We start from the raw sequence: 24,371 nt of genomic DNA, 5'->3' as shown, positions 1-24,371 counted from the left end.
CTTTGGAACTGTGACGATCTTCAAATGTCTAGCACTTACTGATAATTTTTTGCCTGAAATTGGGTGGTTCCAAGAGTGGTGATTTTCTTTAATTTCTTCTGTATTTATTAGTTGGTATTCTTCTCTAAAGAAGGGCTTTCTCTCCTCCACCTCCTCTCTCCCTTTGAATTATAATCTACCCCTACCTGTGTGATCTTGAATAAATTACGTCACTTACCCCTGGGGACCCATGTTTTCTCATTCTTGAGTTGAGAGAGCTTAAGGGTCATATTTTTGAATTTTAGTCAGTCGGAGACAAAATTCCCATAAAGATCTGTTCGCATCTGAATGAAACGGTCTGACGTGCCCGGCCACAGCATCCCTCAGTAGCATCCCGGGTCAGCTCCGCCCGCCTTCCCCGCGGCCCCTCCCATAGCAACAGTAACTAGTAACTTCCGGGCGTTCTCGCGAGAGAGAGCCCCTTCAGGGACAAAGGCGCGGTCCCCAAAGCGTCTTCGCCTACATCAACTCCCGCCCCTGCCACCTGCGCGCCGGGCCGTCCCGCGCACGCGCGCACACCGAGCCAGACAGTTGGGTTTGTCCCAGCTGTTCCTCTCCGCACTCAGACCCCCGGCGCGCGACCCGGCGCGACACTACGGCGCAAACGCCGTGCGGGTGGGGGCGGCTAGGGGCGCGCAGGCGCCGCGGGGAGTGTGAGGCCGCGCAGGCGCGGACGGCGTTGGTTTGAAGAAGACCTTCAGCGTTGCCCTGGCGGAGCGGAGACCGGTCCTCTGGTTGGAGGTGAGGAGAGCCGACGCTGTGGGCCGGGCAGCCGGCGGCGGAGCGGGGCCTGGCGGGGGTGGGTGGTGGCCCGCCACAGAGCTGGGGACCCGGTGAGAGGCGGGCCTAACGGAGGGCTCGGAAGGGAGAGAGGAGCCTAATGGGGTGCGGGCCCGGTTGGGCCGCGGAGGGCAGAGAGGACCTTGCTCCCCTGGCCGCCTCAGGTGATGGAGCCGCAGCCCCGGCGTGGGGAGTGGCGCTCGGAACGCCGAGCCGCGACCCTGTCAACGCCTGGTGGGCCCACAGGACTTTTCTTTCCAGGCGTCAGGCCAGAAAGGAGGTTGGTTTCTAGGGAAGTTGGATCTTCGAACCCCAACCCCATCCCCCAACCCCCCAACCCCGTCCCCAGCTTCCTCTCTGGAATTGTCCACTATCAGGGGAGCTCTCATACTCCTTACCGCCAGAGAGGATGCCATACGTGCAACTGAAAAAGGCGAAACGAGGAACAAAAGGGGCTCTTTACTGTCAAATTAGTAATTGTGTAAAGCAGTATTACCTAATTAACGCCCCCCCCCCCGCATCTAAAGCAAACCCGTACGTTGTGCATGCCAACAAACGACAAGCGCATTTTGTAGAGCCAATAGAAATATGTAATGATAGCTTTACTCCCGAGTATCGTGAAGTCTCTGTATCTTATCGATTTTTTGCTTGATCATACCAGCAGTGCATTACCCATCAGAATCATAGGCCTGAAAAAGTAAGCTTGAACTAGGCAGAATTGAGATCAGTTAGTAATCTAAACCGGCTACACTCCTTGCAAAGTGTCTGGCAGTAAAGCAAAATTCTAAAAGACTGTAATTAGATGGATGTTTCTAAACATTTAAGTGTATCTTTTCTCTTGTCAGGAGATGAAAATCCAGACTATGTAGAGCCTTAACATTTCTGTTTGAATATATAGTGTCTGCGTTTCTATACTTACCTCCCCAAATTTAGACTTCGGAAAAGTTCCAACAGATACCAGCATCCACGGAAATAATAAAGAGTAATATCAAATTGCAATTGGCAATGTGTAAATAGTCTAGGATCAATCATTTAAATGCAAGGAATTGAATTGTAAAAATAATTGCCCTGGAAGTGGACTCTGAAACACTGTGGTTTAGAACAAAGTTTTATTATGGTATGAGTCAGTATATTTATACCGACTCTTTCCCCCTTTACTGTAATGTACTCTCTCTCTCCCTATCTCTCTCCTCCCTCTCTCTCTCCCCTCTCTCTCTCTCTCCCTCTCTCTCTCTCCTCTCTCCTCACCCTCTCTCTCTCCCTCTCTCTCTCCCTCTGTCTCCCCTTCTCTCTCTCCCCTCTCTCTCTCCCTCTCTCTCCCTCTCTCCTCTTCCTCTCTCTCTCTCTCCCCTCTCTCTCTCTCTCTCTCCCTCTCTCTCTCTTCTCTCTCTCTCTCCCTCTCTCTCTCCTCTCTCTCTCTCTCTCCCCCTCTCCTCTCTCTCTCTCTCTCCCTCTCTCTCTCTCTCTCTCTCTCTCTCTCCCTCCTCTCTCCTCTCTCCCTCTCTCTCTCCCTCTCCTCTCCCTCTCTCTCCCTCTCTCTCCCTCTCTCTCTCCCTCTCTCTCTCCCTCTCTCTCCCTCTCTCTCTCCCTCTCTCTCCCTCTCTCTCCCTCTGTCTCCCCTTCTCTCTCCCTCTGTCTCCCCTTCTCTCTCTCCTCTCTCTCTCTCTCTCTCTCTCTCTCTCCCTCTCTCTCCCTCTCTCTCTCCCTCCCTCTCTCCCTCCCTCTCTCTCCCTCTCTCCCTCCCTCTCTCTCTCCCTCTCCCTCTGTCTCCCCTTCTCTCTCTCCCTCTGTCTCCCCTTCTCCCTCTCCCTCTCCCTCTCCCTCTCCCTCTCCCTCTCCCTCTCCCTCTCCCTCTCCCTCTATATATATATATATACACACACACACACACACACACACACACACATACATATTTTTTATATTGTACTCTTCCTTCTTAACATATATTATCTTCATATTTGACAGGTTTAGGTTAAGGAACAAATTTTAAATGAATTCACAATTAAAAAGTGCATCATGTGTATATTGTGTTCAGATATGGTATAGGCAGAAACTTAGCAGGAGGGCAGATTAAGAGCCAGGATAAATATAAATAATTATTAGTTTGAATGTGTTGCTAGTTCAGGCATAGTTAGTAATTGCATGGGCTAGCTGGTGCTCTGGATTTTTTGGGCCTATTAATTGGGCTAATGGGACTGCTTGAGATGAGATGGTTCTACAAGTGGTTAGACATAGTTGTTGAGGCTGCTGCAGGAAAAGAGTTCCCATTATATAAAGAGGGCAAAGGAGTGGTATGCTTATCGGTGTTGATAGCGCTTCTGAGAACTTTAATGTGAGGGCCATGTTGGCAATAGAAAAGCTGAGGAATACCGAGCAGCCAAGATGAAAAAATCAGCCAAGAGGAAAGATTTTTGAAGACTTTAACTTCAGAGCATACACCAGTTTTTGGTAAGCAGAATTATTGCAGGTGAAATTTATCCCATGTCTAGTTAACGGGTAAGATTATATATTTTTGTTGTTGTTGTTACAATTTTGTTACCTTTTTTTAATGTTTATTTATTTATTTTGAGAGAGGAAAAGAGAGGCAGAGAGAGACAGAGAGAAAATCCCAACCAGGCTCCATGCTCAGTGCGGAGCCCGACATGGCGCTGGATCCTACCAATCACGAGATCATGACCTGAGCAGAAATCGAAAGTCAAATACTTAACCGACTGAGCCACCCAGGCGCCCCTATATAATTTTATTTTTAAAAGCTTTGAGAGAGGACATATTCTGGAAGAATACATTTCAATTAGTGTGGTAATTCTTATTTTAAGAGCTGAATTTCAGAGTGGCAAATTCAGAGTGGTGAACATTTGTTCACCTTGAAGATTTTTAATGCATCTGTTCTTACAGTTCTTTAAAACAATTTTACCTTGTCACTTTATGTAGCTCTTAGGCTTTATTTTATATGTCATATATAAAATATATATAATATAATACATATATTATAAAATCCAATTTAACACAGCATCTCCTTCAGCCTGTGAGAAATTTCTTTTCTTTGAAATGCAGTCAGAAAGATGACCTCTGTGAATTGCACGAAAAAACCCTTTTATTCTCCAGCGTTCTGAAAAGTTCTTTGTAAAGGAGCAGAATGCCTTCTCCTAACTTTGCTTGCATTAGGGTATAAGCCTTAATGATGCAAAGGAAGAGAAAAGTGTATACCTCTTCTCACAGGACTAAATACAAGGACTGTGGGTGAATAAATACTAAATGGTTATTTTTATTCCTTTGTCCTCATTTTTCTTTATAAGATATGTGTAACACACCAACTTACTGTGACCTAGGAAAGGCCGCCAAGGATGTCTTCAACAAAGGATACGGTAAGAATGCTACTGTAAATTTCCAATTTTGGGTCACGGTTGGTGTTGAATGCTTACTATATGCAAGATAGTGCTAGTAAGATAAGGTTAACATTAATCTACTTTATAAGATTTAAGGGGATAACTGTCAACAGGTTATTAGACTTGACTCTTTAGAGGTAGAGTCCCTTATAAGCATTAAAAGCTATTATATACATATACACATGCATGTATTATGCATATTTAATGTTAGCTGTAAGGTGAAGTAATATAAATCTGTAATACTTATGTCTCTCCTGGCTAGCCCTGGGGAAAATTAAAGTGGGGACTACATTTTTCCTCCTTCTAATTTTCATGAGTGTGAAGACACAACTTTTGACTTCTTTGGAGTAACATTCTTTGATTCCAAATGGACATTTATTTTTAGTTTTTAAAATTTAATCTTTAAATTTTTAATTTTTGTTATATACATTTGATTTTTCTTATTAATTAGTATAGTTATTTAAGTTTATACTTTTATAAGCATAACACTTTTTGATAATTTTTATTCTTTGAGGGCTTAAAAATTATACTTAGTTCATTATAATTGTTTTTATGGAACTCTCACCTAATGAGAATACTGTGTATTTTCCATATGGAAGGACCATTTTCATAATTTCTGAGTTGTAAAAACTGGAGCGAATGTCACATTTTATACATTAATGTGTTTTTGTGTGTGTCTAGGATTTGGCATGGTCAAAATAGACCTGAGAACCAAGTCTTGTAGTGGAGTGGTAAGTACCCAAGACATAGATAGATAGATAGATAGATAGATAGACAGACAGACATATAGATAGATAGATAGATAGATATAGATACAGATATATATTTTTTTTAACATTTATTTATTTAATGTGGGAGAGCGCAAGCAGGGTAGGGGCAGAGAGAGAGAATCCCAAGCAGGTTCCGTGCTGTCAGTGCAGAGCCTGACACAGTGCTTGATCTCATGAACTTGAAATCATGACCTAAGCTGAAATCAAGAGTTGGACACTTAACTGACTGAGCCACCCTGCCCCTGCCCCAATATATTTTTAATAGATGTAGCATAATTAACCTAAAGGAACCTGTTTAAAAGTGTTTCGTCTAGTTGTGTGAATCAGCATACATTTGGTCCTATGCTATCTTACCTACAGTTTTGTCATATTCTCAGATTTCAGTGAGCATCTTCCCTGTAGCCCATAGACAATCCAGGTTGAATTTTGGGGGAGGTCCTTTGTGTTTGCCATAATAAGAATATGCTGAATCTTACTCTCAGGACATAAAATATATATGTATTTTGGACATATATCACATCTTTATACTTTCATGAGTACGTGTATGGCTACTAAATACTTTCATTATAATGAGTTTATGCAAGTTTTATTGCCCTCTTACAAAAACAAATTAACTTTAGCCTCTATCCCTTCATGATTAGTCAAAACAAATGTAGAAATAAAATGCATATAGAGGATTAATCTACTGTATTTATTGATGTTCATAAAGTCTTTTTTACTGGAAGTTATTTATATAGTAAAGGATATAGGCATATTTTCAAAGTGTTATTAACCAGAACTTTTATTCAGTAAATCTGGCAAATGAATTAGCTTTACATTCACCTTATTCTCTGATGTCTCCTCAGTGGCAGCATCTCTTTTTAGTATTTACCTATTGAAACCAGTGCGAATTTTATTTCTGGATAGAATGATTTAGTTAAAAGGGCTAGAGGCATGTGGAATTCATATGATACTTTGTCTCATACTCCATGTAATCCTGGTTTGTCACCATCATTTTTTTCCTGGGTTTTCTAGTGGTAAATAAATATATATGCAGCTGCCTACTAGGATGGGCGTATTGTTATATGATTCTGTTAAAATGGAAAAATTATACTCACTTTGAATAGGGTTTCAGAATTTGCTCAAATTAGGTTTGTGTTGCAAAAATCATCGACTAAAATTTTATCTCCCTTTCATGCGGCTGTGGTGTGGGACTGTTCATTCAGATGGTAAGAAAAACAGAGCATATTTGTGTGCTTGTTTTTATGACTGCTTTTGGTCTCTGGTATTGATTTAGGATGAATTTCATCCATTGCTCCAATCAGATATCAGATTGTACTTAATATATGGCATCTATTTAACAGTAGCATTTTTATGGTAGTTTTGTTGCTTATTTATTATAGAGCTGTAGACGTTAAATGCATGTTATAAATGTATTTTGCACTGTTCCTTCTAATGATGAAATTAGAGAAAAACTGAAGCAGTTGTAAGCCAATGCTAATTTTTTAACTTAGAAAAATTCTGGCCTTTTCTTTGAGATTTGTACATCTGGTATTTTAGACTTTTGAGAGACTTTCAAAGTAAGAAATGATGATGATAAACAGGGAAAAAATGTAGACTAAATACACTTTTACCGTAGGTTTGTGTGTGAAGTTTTTCTAACACTAAAATTGAGGTTTATATTTGCTATACTTTCAAGTTTATGAGAGGTGTATGTAAAAAAGAAAACACTGGGTAGCTGGATCTACTGAAAAAAAGCAACAGTCACATTAAATAATTGTGTAGACTTCTAAACATGACTAGTGTTTTGTCATTTTGTACTGAGACCTTGCCCTAAAATGTGCAGCATGATACTCTCTTGGAAAACTTCCTGCGTGGTGTTGATAAACAGATCATAGTTTCCCAGTTGTCTCATCAGCCTGTAGAACTAGATGTGGGGAGCAGGGTATTTGGTAAAGGGAGGATTCATATTGCAGGCAGTGAAACAGAACTGCTCAGGGCTGGCAGCATTTCATTACTGTTGGCAGTATTTCAGAAATGCACTCTAAAAACAGGGCCAATCAGAAGGTTTTTTTCTCGACAGTTCATAGATTGTCAGTGACAGGTGTTGACTGTTTGCTTCCTTTTAGAAGGAGATCTATTTCCTATTGCTCATTGTCATATGACTGAAAGGACACCTACTGAGGGAGGAGGATATATTTCAAGATGTTCATAGTAACTATTTGATAGAAAACACTTTAAAAGGTAGATGAGGAGAAGGGAGAAAAAGGGACAAGTTATAACATTACATTTTGTTGTGAAAAATGGGTACATACTTACAAATATTGAAATTGTTTATACCGAAAGTTTTACAGATAGTTAAAAAAAAATTTTTTTTTTAATGTTTATCTATTTTTGAGAGAGACAGAACGTGAGCAGGGGAGGGTCAGAGAGAGAGGGAGACACAGAATCTGAAGCAGGCTCCAGGCTCTGAGCTGTCAGCACAGAGCCCAATGTGGGGCTCGATTTCACAAACTGGGAGATCATGACCTGAGCCCAGAGATCATGACCTGAGCTGAAGTTGGACACTTAACCGACTGAGCCATCCAGGAGCCCCTTACAGATATGATAGCTTTGTGGACCAAAGCAATAAAGTTTTCATAACAGTGTGAATGTACTTAATAATGCCACCGAACTGCACACTTAAAAATGGTAAATTAGGTGTATTTTACCACAGTAAAAATTAAAAACAATTATTTTGATGCAATGAAGTTTTGACTCTATTGAAGAGGATAGGGTAGTCCTTTCTAGTGTTTGGGGATTTTTAAGGACGTTAAAATTAACTAATAGTTTGAAACATATGATAGAGAATGAATAAGCTTTTTCAGGTCATGAAAGTAAAATGTTCAAGATTTAATATTTTTGTGTTTTTGGTAAAGGAATTTATTTTCAGTAACGATATTTCTCTTTTATTTTTATTATTTTTTAAATTTATTTTGAGAGAGACCAGGGGCACATGCACTTGAACAGGGGAGGGGCAGAGAGGGCAAGAGAGAATCCCAAGCAGGCTCCACGCTGTCAGCACAGAGCCCGATGTGGGACTTGGACTTAAGAACCTTAGACTATGACTTGAGCCAAAACCAAGAGTCGGACGCTTAACCAACTAAGCCATCCAGGTGCCCCAAGATATTTCTTTTCTAAAAAAGAGAGTTTAAGATTTCCATTTTAGTAAGAGAGTATATTGAACAAGAAATATCAATAAGAGAGGTGGAATAATGGAAAGATCTGAAACTTGTTAAACTTTAGAAATAGGAAAGAAGGAAAGCAGGAAATAAGTTATGATAAAAAGTAAACTATATTGGTTTCCGATGCATTGAACACTACTTTCTGAAATGAGTATTTTTTGTTTGATGAGCTGTTTTTAAAGTAATTATTTTTCTTGCTTATCAGGAATTTTCTACTTCTGGTCATGCTTACACTGATACAGGAAAAGCGTCAGGCAACCTAGAGACCAAATATAAGGTCTGTAACTATGGACTTACCTTCACTCAGAAATGGAACACAGATAACACTCTTGGAACAGAAATCTCTTTGGAGAATAAGGTAAAAGAACGCATTAGAAATTACTTTTAGGTTAAATTTATCTTGCAGATAAAATGATCTATAAACCCCAAATACAACATGAATGAGATCTTATAACCTATATAGTAGCCATATTTTTTTCTCTGCATGTGGCCTTCTCTGGTATATTTTACATTTCTAGAAAGTGAAGCGTTGTTTGTGAGTACATAATTATCACATTACATCTTGGTTCTGACCAGTTCTACTTATAACTGAGCCTCTCCTGGTAAACTAGACTATTTATAGTGATTTTGTTTGATTTTATTTTGTAATCATTGCAAAATTGGCTCCGTAGAAAAATGTTTCTAACTTCTGTAATGTTTCTAAGGAGAAAAATTTATCAGCAGATATTTGTCACATACAAATATTTGCTTTGTACAGGACACTATTTTTTGAGGTATGTCTATATGAACATCATCATGTATCAGTAATATATATGTATAGCTGAATAAATTACTTAGGTTGGCTTGTTAAATGTCAGGTTATCTCATTACAGTAATTTTAAGAGTGTATCAAGATTATTTGGTTGTATTGGAATTTTTTTTTTTTTTATTGCAATTAATGTTATTGGCTGTAATAGATTTGACCTACAACTTAAACCTGTATTTTGGTGAGAGAATCATGATGAAGCCTGGGAATAAGGGGACAGGGGAAGGAGACAGGGAAGAATAAAGAGGTAATTTATTAAATAATTTAATATTTGGCTTTCTTTAATGACTTTTTTTGTTTGGAAGTTAGATAAAACTTTAGAATTGTTTTCTTAGGTCAAAAGAAGAATAGAAAATTACTAATTGTTCGTTTTAAATCTTTATTTTTCAGTTGGCTGAAGGGTTGAAACTGACTCTTGATACCATATTTGTACCGAACACAGGGTAATTATCCAAACCCCATTTTCTGTTTTTGTAGTCTGTAGAGATAGAGAGCTTTAGAACAGGGAATTGCAATGAAAAGTTTAGGTGCAGGGAGAATGTAGGAGGTTGCTTTTAGGAACCCCAGAGACCTTGTGTATGTACTAAAGAGAAAGGAGGACTCCCTTGAAGCAGAGTAAAGTTTTGATATGAAAATTGAACAGATGAACAAAAATATAAAGCTGGTCCAAGGAGGCACATAGTAGGAAAAATTTAGGCTATAGACGGGCTTGAGACTAGATCTTTTCTTTCTTTTTTTTCTAAAATATTTTATTTTTAAGTAATCTCTACACCAAACCTGAGGCTCCGACTCATAACCCCAAGACCAAGAATCACATACTTTACCAATTGAGCCAACCAGGCACCCTGAGACTAGATATTTCTTAAGCTCTTCTAAAGATTGATTCATGTAGTATTTTGCTGAGAAGTTAATTTCCTAAGAATAACTGTAATCTCCGGGCGTTGGAACACTATAAACAGTAGTTCTGCTACTGATGTGCTTTCTTGGCCTTTAAAAATCCCCCAGCTTCTCTGCCCCAGTTTCTTCATCTGAAAAATGGGCATGGTGTTGTTTCCTATGGGCCACTGCTAGATAAAGGCAGAATGACATTTTTCCTCAGCTGTGACAGCATGTGTGTCATTCCTGCCACACAGTTCAGTTATCTTCCAGGTAAATACTCTCAGAAGAAGCCTGCTTAGAAGACGACAGGATTATTAAGAACCAATTTCTTGGGGCGCCTGGGTAGCTCAGTCGGTTAAGTGTCTGACTTTGGCTCAGGTCATGATCTCGCAGTTTGTGAGTTCGAGCCCCGTGTCAGGCTCTGTGCTGACAGCTCAGAGCCTGGAGCCTGCTTCAGATTCTGTGTCTCTCCCTCTCTCTCTGCCCCTTCCCCATTCATGCTCTGTCTCTCTCTGTCTTTCAATAATAAATAAACGTTAAAAAAAAAATTTTTTTTTTTAAAAAAGAACCAATTTCTTGTTTTCGGTACTGTCCTTCAAAAATGTATACTTCTCTTCCATCCATCCATCTGATATTTATTGTCCAGGGAGAAAACACTCACCTTAAGGAAAATAAATATGCTTACTAAAGCACTCTACCCTTAAAAAAAAAATAACACTTCTTTTTGAGAAGTTAAGTGTGTCGGGTGTTACGTTTTATAGCATTTGGGCATTTAAAAACATTTAAAGAGATTTGGCTTCTCATGAATACATATGTATTCAGATTATTAATTCGGTACTGAAATATCTTATTCCTTTTTAGACTTTTGTTAATGCCTTTGTGAAATTAATCATGAAATATCCTATCATTTGTACTTAAAGTGAAGAATGGATAAAAATGGTATATGTATTTATAATCCTAACAAAATTATATTTGTAGAGCTAAGTCATTTGAAATTTTACTATATGTATACCATCTACCAAAATAATATTTACATTGGGGGAAGGAGGGGATCTTTCTTACTCTAAAGATTTCTAGACAGTAGTAGAAACTCATGTTGTTTTCATTGTGTTTTTTTTATTTGTCTGTTTACAGAAAGAAGAGTGGAAAATTGAAGGCCTCCTATAAGCGGGAATGTTTCAGTCTCGGCAGCAATGTTGATATAGATTTTTCTGGACCAACCATCTATGGCTGGGCTGTGTTAGCCTTTGAAGGTTGGCTTGCTGGCTATCAGATGAGTTTCGACACAGCCAAATCCAAACTGTCACAGAATAATTTCGCTCTGGGTTATAAGGCCGCAGACTTCCAGCTGCACACTCATGTGTGAGTGTTTATAATTCACTCCTCCTTTAGTACTAGTGCAGTTGCCCAAAAAGATGGTAGCCATTAACATGCTGAGAAAGTTAGAAATGAGGTACCTGCATTTAATGTGCTTTGATGGACATCCAGCCTCACTGTACTAATTTTCCTAGTCAGCAAAACATTGCCAGAGGTTAGGGCACTTGGTGCATTGTGCTGTGCTGCTGATAGTAACTGGCCTCTCAGCCTGTACCCCAAACTTTAGGAAGGTCTAGAATCTATACAAGAACCACTGGGTTGGAGAGAGCCCAGGACGTGGTCACCTCCTGATAAAAGGGATCCTTTGGAGACTCTTCTGCTTCCTCTAGTGCCCTACTTAGCTTGTCAGTATCTGGAAGTAGATCTGTTATTTGGATCATGAAGAGCAACCACTCAGTTGACCTGAGCATTCTGGAACATCCCCAGTAATTCTATTGAGGTTTTAGGTACTCACGGTCAGAACCCAGCCACCCCTGTTGCATTCAGAAGAAGCAGAAGTCCTCAAAGCAATCCTGGATTCAATTCTGTAGGCTGCATCCTGTTGGTTAAATGAATTTGAATTTTTAAATTGTATTTAATGTCTTGGCCTACTGGGCACTGTACTATTCCAGGAAGAAAAAGCAAAGGATAAGCTAGGTGTTTTTTAAGTGGTATAGATTGCCCTTCACTAGATATTCCAGTTCACTGAAATAAAGTGAAGCAATGGTATAGACAGTGGCATTAAAATTGATGAAGCAGTATTATCAGGAAAACCATGGAAAGTAGGGACCAAGTTCTGGGATGCTTTGAAGCAATAATGTAGGCACTTCTCTAGAGAAATACACCCTAGGTATTGTGTTTGGGGTGCTTTCTGATGCTAGGATTGTGCCTCAGATGAAGTTCAAAATTGGCTTTCTTCTTGTTATTTATTTTGCAGAATCCTTATTGAACTCCACTTTTAGGTCTCTAAATTCTTTGAACATCTCAAAGACTTATAGATCATATTTACTAGAGGCGTCTGCCTTCATAATTGAATTTTGTCTAAAAAATTCGTATGGAGGAGCTGAGTAAATGAATCAGATGTTAACTACATTTTAATCAGATGGTTATAAATTACGTAACTGGATTTAGTTCCTTGTTTTGTTTGGTAGTCATTTATACTAGAAGTTTGCTGAAAATAGGTAGTTGCAAAGTGAGATCCTTGTCCAGTTAGTCTTAGAATTTTTTCCATGTCATAAGAGTGGTACTAGCTAGATGTTTATGACTTTTTCTTATATCATGAAAATAGGAATGACGGCACTGAATTTGGAGGGTCTATCTACCAGAAGGTTAATGAGAAGATTGAAACATCAATAAACCTTGCTTGGACGGCTGGCAGTAACAATACCCGTTTTGGCATCGCTGCTAAATACAAGCTGGACTGTAGAACTTCTCTATCTGTAAGAATGTGCTACGAGATTGGATCTACTCTTAGGGCTTCATCTGAGTTGTAAATGAATGTTGTGAGATGGTTGTTGTACACATGTTCTCCATTAACTTCAGTGAGACGCTCATTGTGTAGTGAGAAGAGTATCACACCTCACGTCCTGGAATGTGGGTTCTAGTCCTAGTTCCTCCTGTATTTGGCTGTTGTCTGACCTTCTCAAGTCATTTTTATCTCTTTGGCCTCAAAATTTTCCTATCTGTAAATTCATGGGATTTGATTACTATTCCTGTGGCTCTTAGTAATTCTTATTAATACTGACACTAATTGAGCTCTTCAATTTCAGGTACTATACTAAGGGCTTTATGTGTAGTATCTCATTTAGTCCTCCCAGCTACTCTTGTGGTGAGTAGTATCTTCATGCCCATTTTATAGATGAGGGAACTGAGACTTGGAGAGGTCAGGTAACTTGCCCAAAGTCACACAGTAAGAGGCATTGTCAAGATTTGAACCCAGATCTTCTCTCACCAGAGTTTATGTTCTAACTACTGTCAGAGGTTGTAAACTGGCATCTCGAAGAACTCAGTACACCAGGGTGTTTGGCTGCACAGTGTTTTATTTATTTATTTTTTTTAAGTTTATTGGGGTGCCTGGGTGCCTCAGTTGGTTAGATGTCCAACTTTGGCTCAGGTCATGATCTTGTGGTTCATGAGTTTGAGCTCCGCATCCGGCTCTGTGTTGACAGCTCAGAGTCTGGAGCCTGCCTCAGGATTCTGTGTCTCCCTCTCTCTGTCCCTTCCCTGCTCACACTCTGTTTCTCTCTCTCTTTCAAAAATAAGTAAACATTAAAAAAAATTTTTTTTTGAAGTATGGAGCAGAAATTTACTTGGAATTGGTTGTGGTACACTGAAAATTTGTATTTGTGTCCAAACAAGCTCTCCTATTCTAACAATCAAAATGGAAGTCAATAGGTGTCTCCATTTATGAATGTTTATTTTGGAGGAGGGGCAGAGAGAGAGAGAGAGAGAGAGAGAGAGAGAGAGAGAATCCCAAGCAGGCTCCGTGTTGCCAGTGCAGATTCAATGTGGGGCTCGAACTCAGGAAACTGTGAGATCATGACCTGAGCCGAACAAGAGTCGGATGCTTTTAACCAACTGAGCTACCCAGACACACCTGGCTGCACAGTGTTTTAAAAAATTTGTTTGAGGCCTTTAAGCATGCATTCTCAAAGTCCCTACTATCTCTCCCAGTCCTATTAACTGAAGAGACTTACATTTTTATTAATTAAATTTTCAGTTCCAGTAATTCTAGATTGACCCGAAGGTGCTTTAGTTTTGGAAATCCGATGCATGAAATGGTGCTTGTACTGGACTTACATATTATGAAGTTGGTTGTTTTCTAACTGTTTCTATTTCATCTCCTAATTTTTAGGCTAAAGTAAATAATGCCAGCCTGATTGGACTGGGTTATACTCAGACTCTTCGACCAGGTGAGTAAAGGAATTAATAACATTGGATGTGGGGTAGGAGATGATGGAAAAATAATGAAAATAACCTATAAAACCTACAATCAACTGTAGGTTGATTCAGTCCATTGTGTAACAATTGGTTATTCATACAAAGTAAAGCAGATCAAGTGCTTTTGTTTAAAAAATAATTCTATATTTCTAACCAGGTCACTGTGGCTTGTGAGTTTGGTTGGTCATTCATTATTCTTAACCCTGAATTCCAAATAAAGTTTGCTGTGATTGTGCTTTGCTCATTGCAGATCAAATGATTATAGGTAACCCTATTGACTTAGTGGTACCTGAATGCTTGTAACTCTTACACCCAGCTGCAATCCATGCCCTTGATTCCACCCATGTTCATTGTTTCTAGAAAATGAAAAGCTTATTGTAATACTTGTTACGAGTGATTGTGGTGTTTTCTTCTTCCTAGGAGTCAAACTGACCCTATCAGCTTTAATCGACGGAAAGAACTTCAATGCAGGAGGTCACAAGGTTGGGTTGGGATTTGAGCTAGAAGCTTAATGTGGTTTTGAGTAAAGCATCCGATTTGTCCCTGGAGGTGAAGAGAACCCACTATGTTTTGGCCTTAAAATTCTTCTGTGAAATTTCAAAAGTGAACTTTTTATTCTTCCAAAGAATTGTAATCCTCCCCACACTGAAGTCTAGAGATCGCAAGTCCATCCTGAGGGAGGTACTTGAAGGCATGCCTGGAAGTTGTCATGTTTGTGCCACATTTCAGTTGAGTTCCACAGTGTTATTTTAAATGTGTTCCTCAGCGACAATGTAGTGTCATGTTACAAAGGAAATGACCCAATCCTCCAGTTTGTACATCACGTCCTGCATGTCCCACACCACTTTTTCATGACCTTTTAATATATTGGTCTCTGTGCTGTAGTGGAATCCTTGGTTTTGCATCAGAGTAAAATAAAATAAACCCATCACATTTGGAACATAATCGCTCATCTGATTTGCTAGTGATGGTTTTCTTATATTTGGTGTGATAGGTTTTGTTTTGAAAAATACTCTCATAGGTGATGGGATTTAGGTCTAAAGTGGTATGTCTGGAATGTCTGTGCTATTGCCTGTCCCTTCCATCTGTCTTTACGGCTCTGACTGTTCCTCTGCACTCAGGCTGAGGAGTGAAACAGTTTTGTTCTGCTGGACGCCTTTGTTGGGGTGCTTGCTTCCTATCGCACTAAAGCAGGATCATATTGGTAGTTTAGTAAAGCTGCTGAGGAAGAGTAGGGGCGGGGGTGGTGAGTGGGCAGAAAGACGGGCGAAGGGGAGGGTACAGTTGGGGAAATGCTGTCGGGAGGACACTGGTAGGCGGAGGCACGTCTGCAGCTCCTCCCAGGGCTTCAGGAAAGTGCTTTCGATTACTGGATCTAGAGAAATGATAACCCAAAAATGGAGATACCAGTTTGGAAAAGGAATGAGTAGGCTAGAGCTAGATATTAGAATATCTTCAGGGCTTACTGGTAAATATTGTCCTTTCCAAAAATAGAACTCTTTTTGACATCTTTTTTTAAAAACAGTATATGCTGGTTGCAACAAATTCACTCAGCTTAGACATTAAAAGTGAAAATTTGCATTCCTCTCTCCAGTCCCTCTTTCTTCTACGACTTCTAACAGTTCGATGTATATCTTTGCAGATACTTTTCAGTGTCTTTAGAGATTACATAAATATATGTATATAATATTAAAATCCACATCTTGTTTTGCAATATATTTTATTTATTGTTTATTTATTTTTAAGTAATCTCTGCATGTGATGTGGGGCTTGAACTTAGAACCCTAAGATCGAGAGTCAATATGTTCCAACCAACTGAGCCAGCCAGGCGCCCCACAATATACTTTTAAATTTAACATATCAGAGTTCTTTTTATGTTTGTTCATATAGATCTGTCTCATGTTTTTTTATTATACTTGACTATAAATGTGATATTATTGAACTATTATCCTTTTTACTGTATTGAGTTTTTTGCTTTATAAATAATGCTGCATTGAATATCTTTGTGTCTACTTCTATAAATATTTCCATAGCAGCACTACCCAGTAGATCTTTCTGTGATGATGAAAATGATGTGTCTGCCTTGTCTCATATGGTAGTCATTAGACACATGTAGCTGTTGAGCACTTGAAATGTAACTAGGTCAGTGGAAGAACTCAATTTTTTAATTTACTTTTTTAAGGTTTTTTTTTTTTGTTTTTTTTTTTTGTTTTTTTTTTTTTTGGGTGAGTGAGCAGGAGAGGGGCAGAGAGAGAGGGAGAGAGAGAATCCCAAGTAGGCTCTGCACTAACAGCATGGAGCCAGACGTGGGGCTTGAACTCAAGAACTGTTGACACCATGACCTGAGCCAAAACCAAGGGTCAGACACTTAACTGACCGAGCCACCCAGGCACTTCAGAACTCAATTAGAAAAAAAATAAAAAAATTGTAGGGGGTACCTGGTGGCTCAGTAGTTAAGCATCTGACTTTGGCTCAAGTCTTGATCTCACTGTTTGTGAGTTCGAGTCCCACATCAGGTGAGCTCAAGCCCCCTTCGGGTAAAACACGAACCTCAGGTGAGCCCGGCTTCTCTCTCTCTCTCCCTCTCCCTCTCTCTCTCTCTCTCTCTCTCTGCCTCTCACACACTTGTGCCCTCTCTCTCTCTCTGTCAAAAAAAAATTGTTTTTAAGATTTTTTTTTTTTTTTTTAATTTTAAGACATCTCTTGCCCAACATAGGGCTTAAACTCACAACCCCAAGATCAAGAGTTGTAAGTCTACCAACTGAGCCAGCCAGGTGCCCCAGACGAACTCAATTTTTAATTCTATTTCATTTTTATCAAATTTAAATAGCCACCTGTGACTCATGGCTGTTCTTTAGTGCAGTTCTATAGGATAGGTTTCCAGAAGAGAGATTGCTAAGTCATAGGACATGTACATTTGATAAGTAGTACAAAATTGTCCTTCAAAATTTTTATATCAATTTCTGTTTCTACCCTTGGTGGTTAAGAGTGCCCATTTCTCCACATCCTCAGTAGCATTGAATGTCATCAAACTTTAAAATTTTTACCAGTTTTAGAAGTGAAAAATGGTGTCTTAATTTGTATTTCCCTAATTGCCAGTGAGATGGAGCTGTTTTCACGTATTTACTGATCATTTATAATTCTCTGATTTGCCTGTTAGATTTCTTGCTCAGTTTCCAAATGAGTCATCTTAACAACCACTAGATACTGTTGCTTTTTGAAAAATATTAGTGCTACAAGGTATTTTCCCCGCCACCACCAAAGATCATCTTTTCTAGCACCCAGATTCCAACCACCACCTCTTATGTTGGAAAATATCTACCAACCACATGATATAATTTGATTTTCTCATGATCTTTGTGGGTCAGACGACCATTACAGGAAATAAAGTACCACGGGAAAGGAAGAGGGGTACACAGGTTCGTTCTGTCCTATTGACATCTGTGTCTGACCCTGGCAGGACCTTCCATGCAGTGTGAGTGCTGGTGGGGTGCTAAGGTGGGCTGGCCGCTGCTGCACATGGAAACTCCTTTGTGGTATGGAGTGGAGCGGGAGCTAACTGCCGTGGGTTAACATAGCTCTGGGGGATTTGTCTTCATTCTAGTGTGGTTACGGGTGGGGGATGGAAGTGGGAGGAAGGGGGCATAAGGAGATTCAGGGAAACACTAATGAGATGTACCCCTAATTAATACCTTAGTTATCTGATAAAGTTAGTTATATTTATGGCTAGAGTTAGGTGGGAAGGAGATTGCTGTAGGGTTGTGTTTTTTTCCAATCTTGTGCTATCTGTCCCTTTTAAATGATCCATTATTGCAGAGCTAAGGAGCCAAGTTTTGTATATTGATACATTAATCCAGATATGAACATAGGTGCTTTAAATTTCAGCCTTTATTCAGTAGTTTTACTGAATCCTGTGGTTTGCTAGGCTGTGTTCTAAGTCCCTTCATTGTTGTAAGGTCATTAACTTGTAGCAGAAAGAAAAGCACCCTTCTCGAGTGTATGTGCCAGGTACTGTGGTGGTTACCTTATATGACTTAATCTTGTTAATCCTCATAACAGTGACTGCAAACATCTTGGGAGTCCAGTAGTCCAGGAGAGAAAGCCGTGAGAGGTGTTTCTAGGATGGGGCAGTTCATTGTGGTTTCTCATGGTGGGAATTCTCAGTAGCTCCCTCTGTCCCCCGTAAAATGCACACAAGCACCTCTTTCCCCTCCCGCCGCCCACCAGCTTTCTCCTCCTCATCTTCCCAGGTTTTCCTCCCCTTTCTCAATTAGCCTGGTACCCCTAAGGCAATCATTTATTTCATTTTATTGAATTTTTAAATTGATTCATTCAGGACACTATGTTGCCTCAGTGTTTCCTTTTGAGCCTTACTCTCAAGGTAACTTATTTTGGCCTTTTCCACAGCCTGTGAGCTTTGTACCTGGGAATAGAGAAGGGACCTTCTGGTTTGTATGTATTTAATGTCAGCAGATTCTTTGCTTCAGTGACTCCACTCAGGAATTTGCCTTAAGGAAATCATTAGAGGTACTCATTATCATAGAACAAATGTTCCACATGGGGAACAGTAGGGGAATGATTAAATGATGGTATGTGTATTCATCAAGTGGCACATTATTCAGCCATTAAAAATCATGTTTTTGAAGAATAAGAACCATTGAGAATTGTTCACAACATATTAAATAGAAAAAAGCAAAGTAAAAAACTAATCTCAATTTTATTTTTTTAAAAGGTATATGTTAATATAGGAGAAAAATACCCCCAAAATATTCATTATCTCAGGGAGGTGGGATCATGAATTTTTTTTTTAATCATGAATAATTTCTATTGATTTTATGCTTTACTGTATTTCTGTTTTTCTAAAGTGAATTTCTTATTTCTGTAATTAGGGAAATACTTCTCTAATTAATACTGTTTGAAAAGGCAGCCGGCCCTCGTGGCAGTGTGGCAGGCTGCAGTGTCTGATAGGTGGTCAGTGTGTGTCCAGCACAGCAGCTGAGGTGCCCCCTAGTCTGAGGGGACAAGGAGCCCCAAGGCATTGGCCAGGGCAAGAAACACCAGGGGCTTCTACCTGCCTTAGGAGAGTTACCTAAATAGATGAGAATATGGGTGTTTCTTGTGGTAAGAAACTAACAAGCATGAGGTTTTTATTAAATTTAAAGAGATTAAAGTTTACATATCACATTTTTTTTTAATTTTTAAAGATTTTATTTAAAATTTTGAGAGAGAGGGCGAGGGCAAGTGTTCGAGTGGTTAGAGGCAGAGAGAGAGAGAGGGAGAGAATCCCAAGCAGGCTCTGCACTGTCAGCACAGAGCCAGGTGCAGGGCTCAAACCCATGAACTGTGAGATCATGACCTGAGCTGGAATCAAGAGTTGGACGCTTAACTAACTGAGCCACCTAGACACCCCTAAAGATTTTACTTTTAAGTAATCTCTACCCGCAGTGTGGGGCTCAAACTCACAACCTTGAGATCAAGGGTCACATGCTCCACTGACTGAGCCAGCCAGGTGCTCCTACACATCACATTTTAAATATTACTTCTGCAAGAGACCAGGAAGACAACACAATGTATTGCTAATGTGTCATCATACTCAGCATCACTGCTTAAGGAACAGAGGAAGACAACAATGTTGCAAAGTTTCATTTAGTTAATGTCCTTGGAAGCTCACCACCAATGTGGGCAAGCCTCAGGTTCTAGAACCTTGGACAGGAGGAGTTCTAAGCTGAAGTGGTTTCTGGCTGCCCTAGAGTGCTACCTACCTACCTACACATGCATGAAGATTGCTGTGTTTTCTGCACATGGAGGACCCCCATCCCCCACCCCCTTTAAGACTGTAGCCTCTGATTGATTGTGCATGCTTTGTGTACTCTTGGGTTCAGTTCTCTCTGCCTGTTTTCCTTTAGACTCAGATCCCTCTTTTCGTTTGCTCTCACTTAAATGTTGACACTCAGGTTCTGTCCTCAGCCTTTTCTAACTCTACAACCTGGTTACGGGTGAGAAACTGTTCCAGGTCCCATCTGCCTGTCCTCGGAGGTTCTGATACACCTCAGGGGCCTTCTCAGAATGAAGGTGGTCTGATGACAGCAGCATACCTCCTCACTCAGGTTTCAAATAAATTGTAAATTAGGACAAGGTGTCAACAGATACAAGCCAAAGGCTGTATCTTTATATGAAGGCTAGTTGACAGGGCAGTCCTCCCCCTCCCCCACAAACCTCCCCAGTTGACAGGGCAGTCCTCCTCCAGGTGGAATGGAGGAGGGGGTTCTTGTGCTTCCAAGAGGAAGATGAGAGGAACGAACTCCAACGTGCCCAGTTCATTCTTCCCAAATACACCATTCATATGCACTCCCTTGCCCCTGGAGGAGGGAACATAAGGGTAAAGAGAGGCCAGAGTGTGATGCTAAAGGTGGGCCAGTCCTGTGAAGGAGACACTGAGAAGGGAGCACAGCATTCATAGTATGTGTGCTTTTAATCATAGCCAATCCCCACCTCCTCCCAGAGATTGGGCTTGTCTGCCAAGGAAACACATCCAAACCTTGAGGGGTTGGGGTGAGTAGGGTATGTGCTTCGACACAGCTCCTAGCGATCCTCACACATCCACTGCATTCAGTCCTTGCACATCACTGGCCCCATCTTCCTGACAGCTGCCCTCTAAAGCTCTTCCCAAAGTTAGCGCCATCTAAGATAGGCTCTCCTGCCCACTTCCAAGCCTTTCCTGCAAGCTGCCTGCCAGACCCTCTTCTCAGATAGTCTGCAGGCATCTAAAACTCACCGATTCTCAAACCGAACAATGCTATCACTGTCCACTTTGTACCTGGACTTCCAGCCAAATCGCTGCCTCTTCCATGAAAGCTTCCCCAAGATTTATAACACACTGTCATGCAGTTTTGTTTTGCCCACCTCCCCTCCTGCCTGTGAACGCTTAGAAGCCTTTTTGTCTTCTGACCTCCAGTGGCCAGGCCAATGCCTGGCATGTAATAAACATCCAATGGATGTTTACTGAATGGATGAAAATGAGCCCTTGGGCAGGTGGGCCTGGTTTTGTCTGCCAAGTCATGGGGATTTCTGCATACTGACTGTACAGACTGAGGTTCCCTTTGGCAAATACTCATATTTTTTCTGTGGCCATCAAAGAAATAGATACTGACATTTCTAGCAACTCTTTGAGTTATGATACAATTATTCTGTGAGGTGACTTCACCTGCAATTTTTAAAAGGTTCTGGGAAGACGGTCACTATTGCAATTACACTGGATCCCACTGGGTGTCGCTGTTGTTGCTGCTTAGAGGCGATAATGGCCCAGCTGTGGAGTCCCGGCCTTCTGTCCTGCAGGTCCTTCCTTTTGACCTCACTCCCTTCCTAGCACCATACGGACTCATACTTTGGAATGTCTACATTCAGGGCTTGCTTTAACCAAATGTCAAGGCTTCGGGAAAGGCAAGGGAATTGGCCATCCTACTGTAACCCAAAGCCCTCTTGCTCTGTTAGGTTCTCAATTTGTTCTGGCCCGTCCAGATGGAGACCAGATGATCAATCACACTTGTCGAGTCCGAAACTCCTTACTTTAAATCAGATTGAATTCCTATTGCCTTTATAAAAACAGTCAGAATAAGCCTCTCGCCTTTTCTTCCTAGGCTTCCTTCAAGTTCTTAGTCACCTGGCTGTGTTCCTTCCGGACACCCTCCTCCCAGCCCTACGGCACTTTCCTCCTTTTTCTAGAGGCCACAGTTGTGGACACAGTCTGACAGCTGCTCAGAGGAAGAGGCCGGTGGGGAAGCCTGGTCCTCTTACCATTTGGCTGCCTGGACCTTTTCCTCATTCTGTGCCTTAGTTTCTCCAGTGCCTGGCCAGCTCCAGGTGTCCCAAAGACTGGTGTTTCAGTGTCATGGGGTGATGGAGTGTAGGTGACTTTCCCCTTTTTTTCATAACATGCTTCAGGGTTGTTTTGTTGTCTTCATAATAATAAAAGGTGAAGCGCTATGAAAATATTTAAGGTGACGATCCAAGGACAGGACTCCCTGTCTTCATGAGAATTCAACCATATCCTACAGGTCCCCCCAATCTTTTTCTTCCCTCACCAAGCATGCAGAGAACCCATCGTCCCGTTTCTTTTGGTCTCTGGCTGTTTTGTTCAACTGTGGCTTCTTTGCTATTCATTTTCTCCATCTAATTTAATGTTTTCCTCCAAGCAGCCCACCTGAGGGGAGCCATCCACAAAAAGTGGCCAGTGAATAACCACAAGGGAAGGCAAACACACACACTTGTTCATGGAGCCCTATTCTGAGCCAGGCCTGGAGTGGCCCCCTTCATCACACTGTCCCCCAGAACTCCTTACAGCCCCACAGGAGGCCTTGGGGTCCCCAGGGAGGAAACCGGAACTGGCAGGGCCCGGTGCTCCCTGATGCCAGGAACCACCTTGGCAGGAGCACTTCGAGGTCAACCACAGGGTGAGGCTGAACCTCATCTGAGGACGCAGAACACACTGCATCATCCTTGGGTGCTCTTTGCACGGTAATTGAATATTTGTAATTGAATAAATTCACTGAGGCCTGATTTTACATTCCATTTTCGGAATGATGGATTTTTTTTTTTTTTCTGCAGCTTATTCTGAGGTGACAGGACTTATTTTAAAAAATTGTTAAAAACGAATGAATGTGTTTACATATTTGCTCAAAAGTTCAGTCCTTTTGGAAAGGCAGAAAATGAAGTAATAAAAAGGCTGTCTGGGGAGCTCAAGCTCCCGTGGACAGCCCGCGCTCCGTGCACGCTGTGAACCTCCCAGAGGAGCGGGGACACAGGGAAGCCAGGGTCTCCAAGGGCGCCCCTCTCCGCCCCAGACAGCAGAGGGTGTGATCTGGTGACAAAATCAGTTGCCAGGGTCGTCGGAGTTCCCCTCCTCAGAGAAGTGTTTGCATTTTTAGAGAGAGGCTGATTACGATGACGTCAGAGGAAGGACTCCAGGTGGCCCGGGGCGGGGAAGCCCCTTACCGGCGTCCCTCCCCCTCCGAGGCGACCCATCCTCGGCCGGACCTCGGGTACCCTTGTGGGGAGGGGAGGGAGTGGCCCCCTCTGTCAGGTAACAGGCTGCGCGGGGGTGCGCCGGTGACAGGGCTGCATGCTTAGTCATTCGGAGGCTCAGTGTGCATGTGACCTTTGTCCCACTTCGTTTCCTGGGCCTCTGTCCCTGCCGCCCTGGCTGCCGGGGCTGCGCTGGGGCCCAGGGCCCTGGACCGCAGCTTGCCAGCTGGCGCTGTTGTGCTGTGACTGTTTCTTCTTTAAATTTAGGAGGAAATAGAACTTCTTCAATCTGATAAAGCTTTATTAGAAGAGGGTAAAATTGAAAGGCCTAGAATGCCATTTGAAAAATCACGGAAAGCAAATTTCTCTGTGGAGATGAACTTTTTACACCTGGTCAGCTTTCCTCGCCTGTTACCTGCCTGGCTCCAGAAGGCGACGGAGCAGGCGGCCCCTGCGCGGAGGCCGGAGGAGTTTGCTTCAGCTCAAAGGTTTGCTTTTGTTTGGGGCTGCTTGAGCCAAGAAGAGGGTGCGCCTTTTTCTGCTAGGTCCTTAGCGCTGAACATGTGAACCCCCCGCCCCGCCTCCCCTCAGGAGGCTGGCTGACTCCAGAGTCGAGGGGGCAAGGCTGAATACAGAATTGTGATACACCCTTTAATAAAATCCCATCCCGGGACAAAACCCTCCCGTCAAATTGCTGAAGGATCAAGGTGTGTGTGTGTGGGGGGGGGGGGGGGGGGTGCGCATGCACACGTGTGTGGAGTGCGTGTGCATGCGTGCTAACAGTGGGCATTTCAGGATGCTGGGTTGTGTGACTCATTTTTTTTTCCTTTTCTTACATATATATATATTTTTTTTTTTTTTTTAATTATTTTAAATGTTTATTTATTTTTGAGAGAGCGTGAGCAGGGGAGGGGCAGAGAGAGGGAGACACAGATCCCAAGCAGGCTCCAGGCTCCGAGGTGTCCCCAAAAACTGTGAGATCATGACCTGAGCAGAAGTCAGAGGCTTAGCCTTAAGCTTAACCGACTGAGCCACCCAGGCGCCCAGCACGTATATTTTTTGCACAAACATGTAACAGTCGTAAAATACAAAGAGTTATTTGAAAAGTAGAAGTAAAATTACGTAGCTTTTATTTTTGTGGAAACTGAACAAAAAAACATTGAATAGATAATTAGAAAAAGACTTCAGAGGC

At 41.5% G+C, this 24,371-nt stretch overlaps 1 protein-coding gene across 1 annotated transcript; it reads left to right on the top strand.

Moving 5' to 3' along the window:
• Positions 1 to 478: 478 nt before the first annotated feature.
• Positions 479 to 15,103, top strand: VDAC3 (voltage dependent anion channel 3). Its single transcript, XM_019440675.2, has 9 exons — positions 479 to 780; positions 4,116 to 4,184; positions 4,887 to 4,936; positions 8,384 to 8,536; positions 9,374 to 9,426; positions 10,997 to 11,224; positions 12,507 to 12,657; positions 14,073 to 14,130; positions 14,579 to 15,103. Exons 2-9 carry the CDS (start codon positions 4,118 to 4,120, stop codon positions 14,668 to 14,670), a joined length of 852 nt encoding a protein of 283 aa, XP_019296220.1. The 5' UTR covers positions 479 to 780; positions 4,116 to 4,117; the 3' UTR covers positions 14,671 to 15,103.
• The last annotated feature ends 9,268 nt before the right edge of the window (positions 15,104 to 24,371 follow it).

Source organism: Panthera pardus, unplaced genomic scaffold (assembly GCF_024362965.1).
Source record: "Panthera pardus isolate Hobbes unplaced genomic scaffold, ASM2436296v1 HiC_scaffold_13, whole genome shotgun sequence".
In the NCBI taxonomy this organism is placed as follows: domain Eukaryota; kingdom Metazoa; phylum Chordata; class Mammalia; order Carnivora; family Felidae; genus Panthera; species Panthera pardus.
This window is presented reverse-complemented; position numbering and strand designations above follow the sequence as displayed.

Coding starts and splice junctions, on each gene's coding strand:
- VDAC3 (XM_019440675.2), top strand. CDS start 4,118: ATGTGTAACACACCAACTTACTGTGACCTAGGAAAGGCCGCCAAGGAT. Junction 4,937..8,383: donor CCAAGTCTTGTAGTGGAGTG/GTAAGTACCCAA, acceptor CTTGCTTATCAG/GAATTTTCTACTTCTGGTCA. Junction 14,131..14,578: donor TACTCAGACTCTTCGACCAG/GTGAGTAAAGGA, acceptor TCTTCTTCCTAG/GAGTCAAACTGACCCTATCA.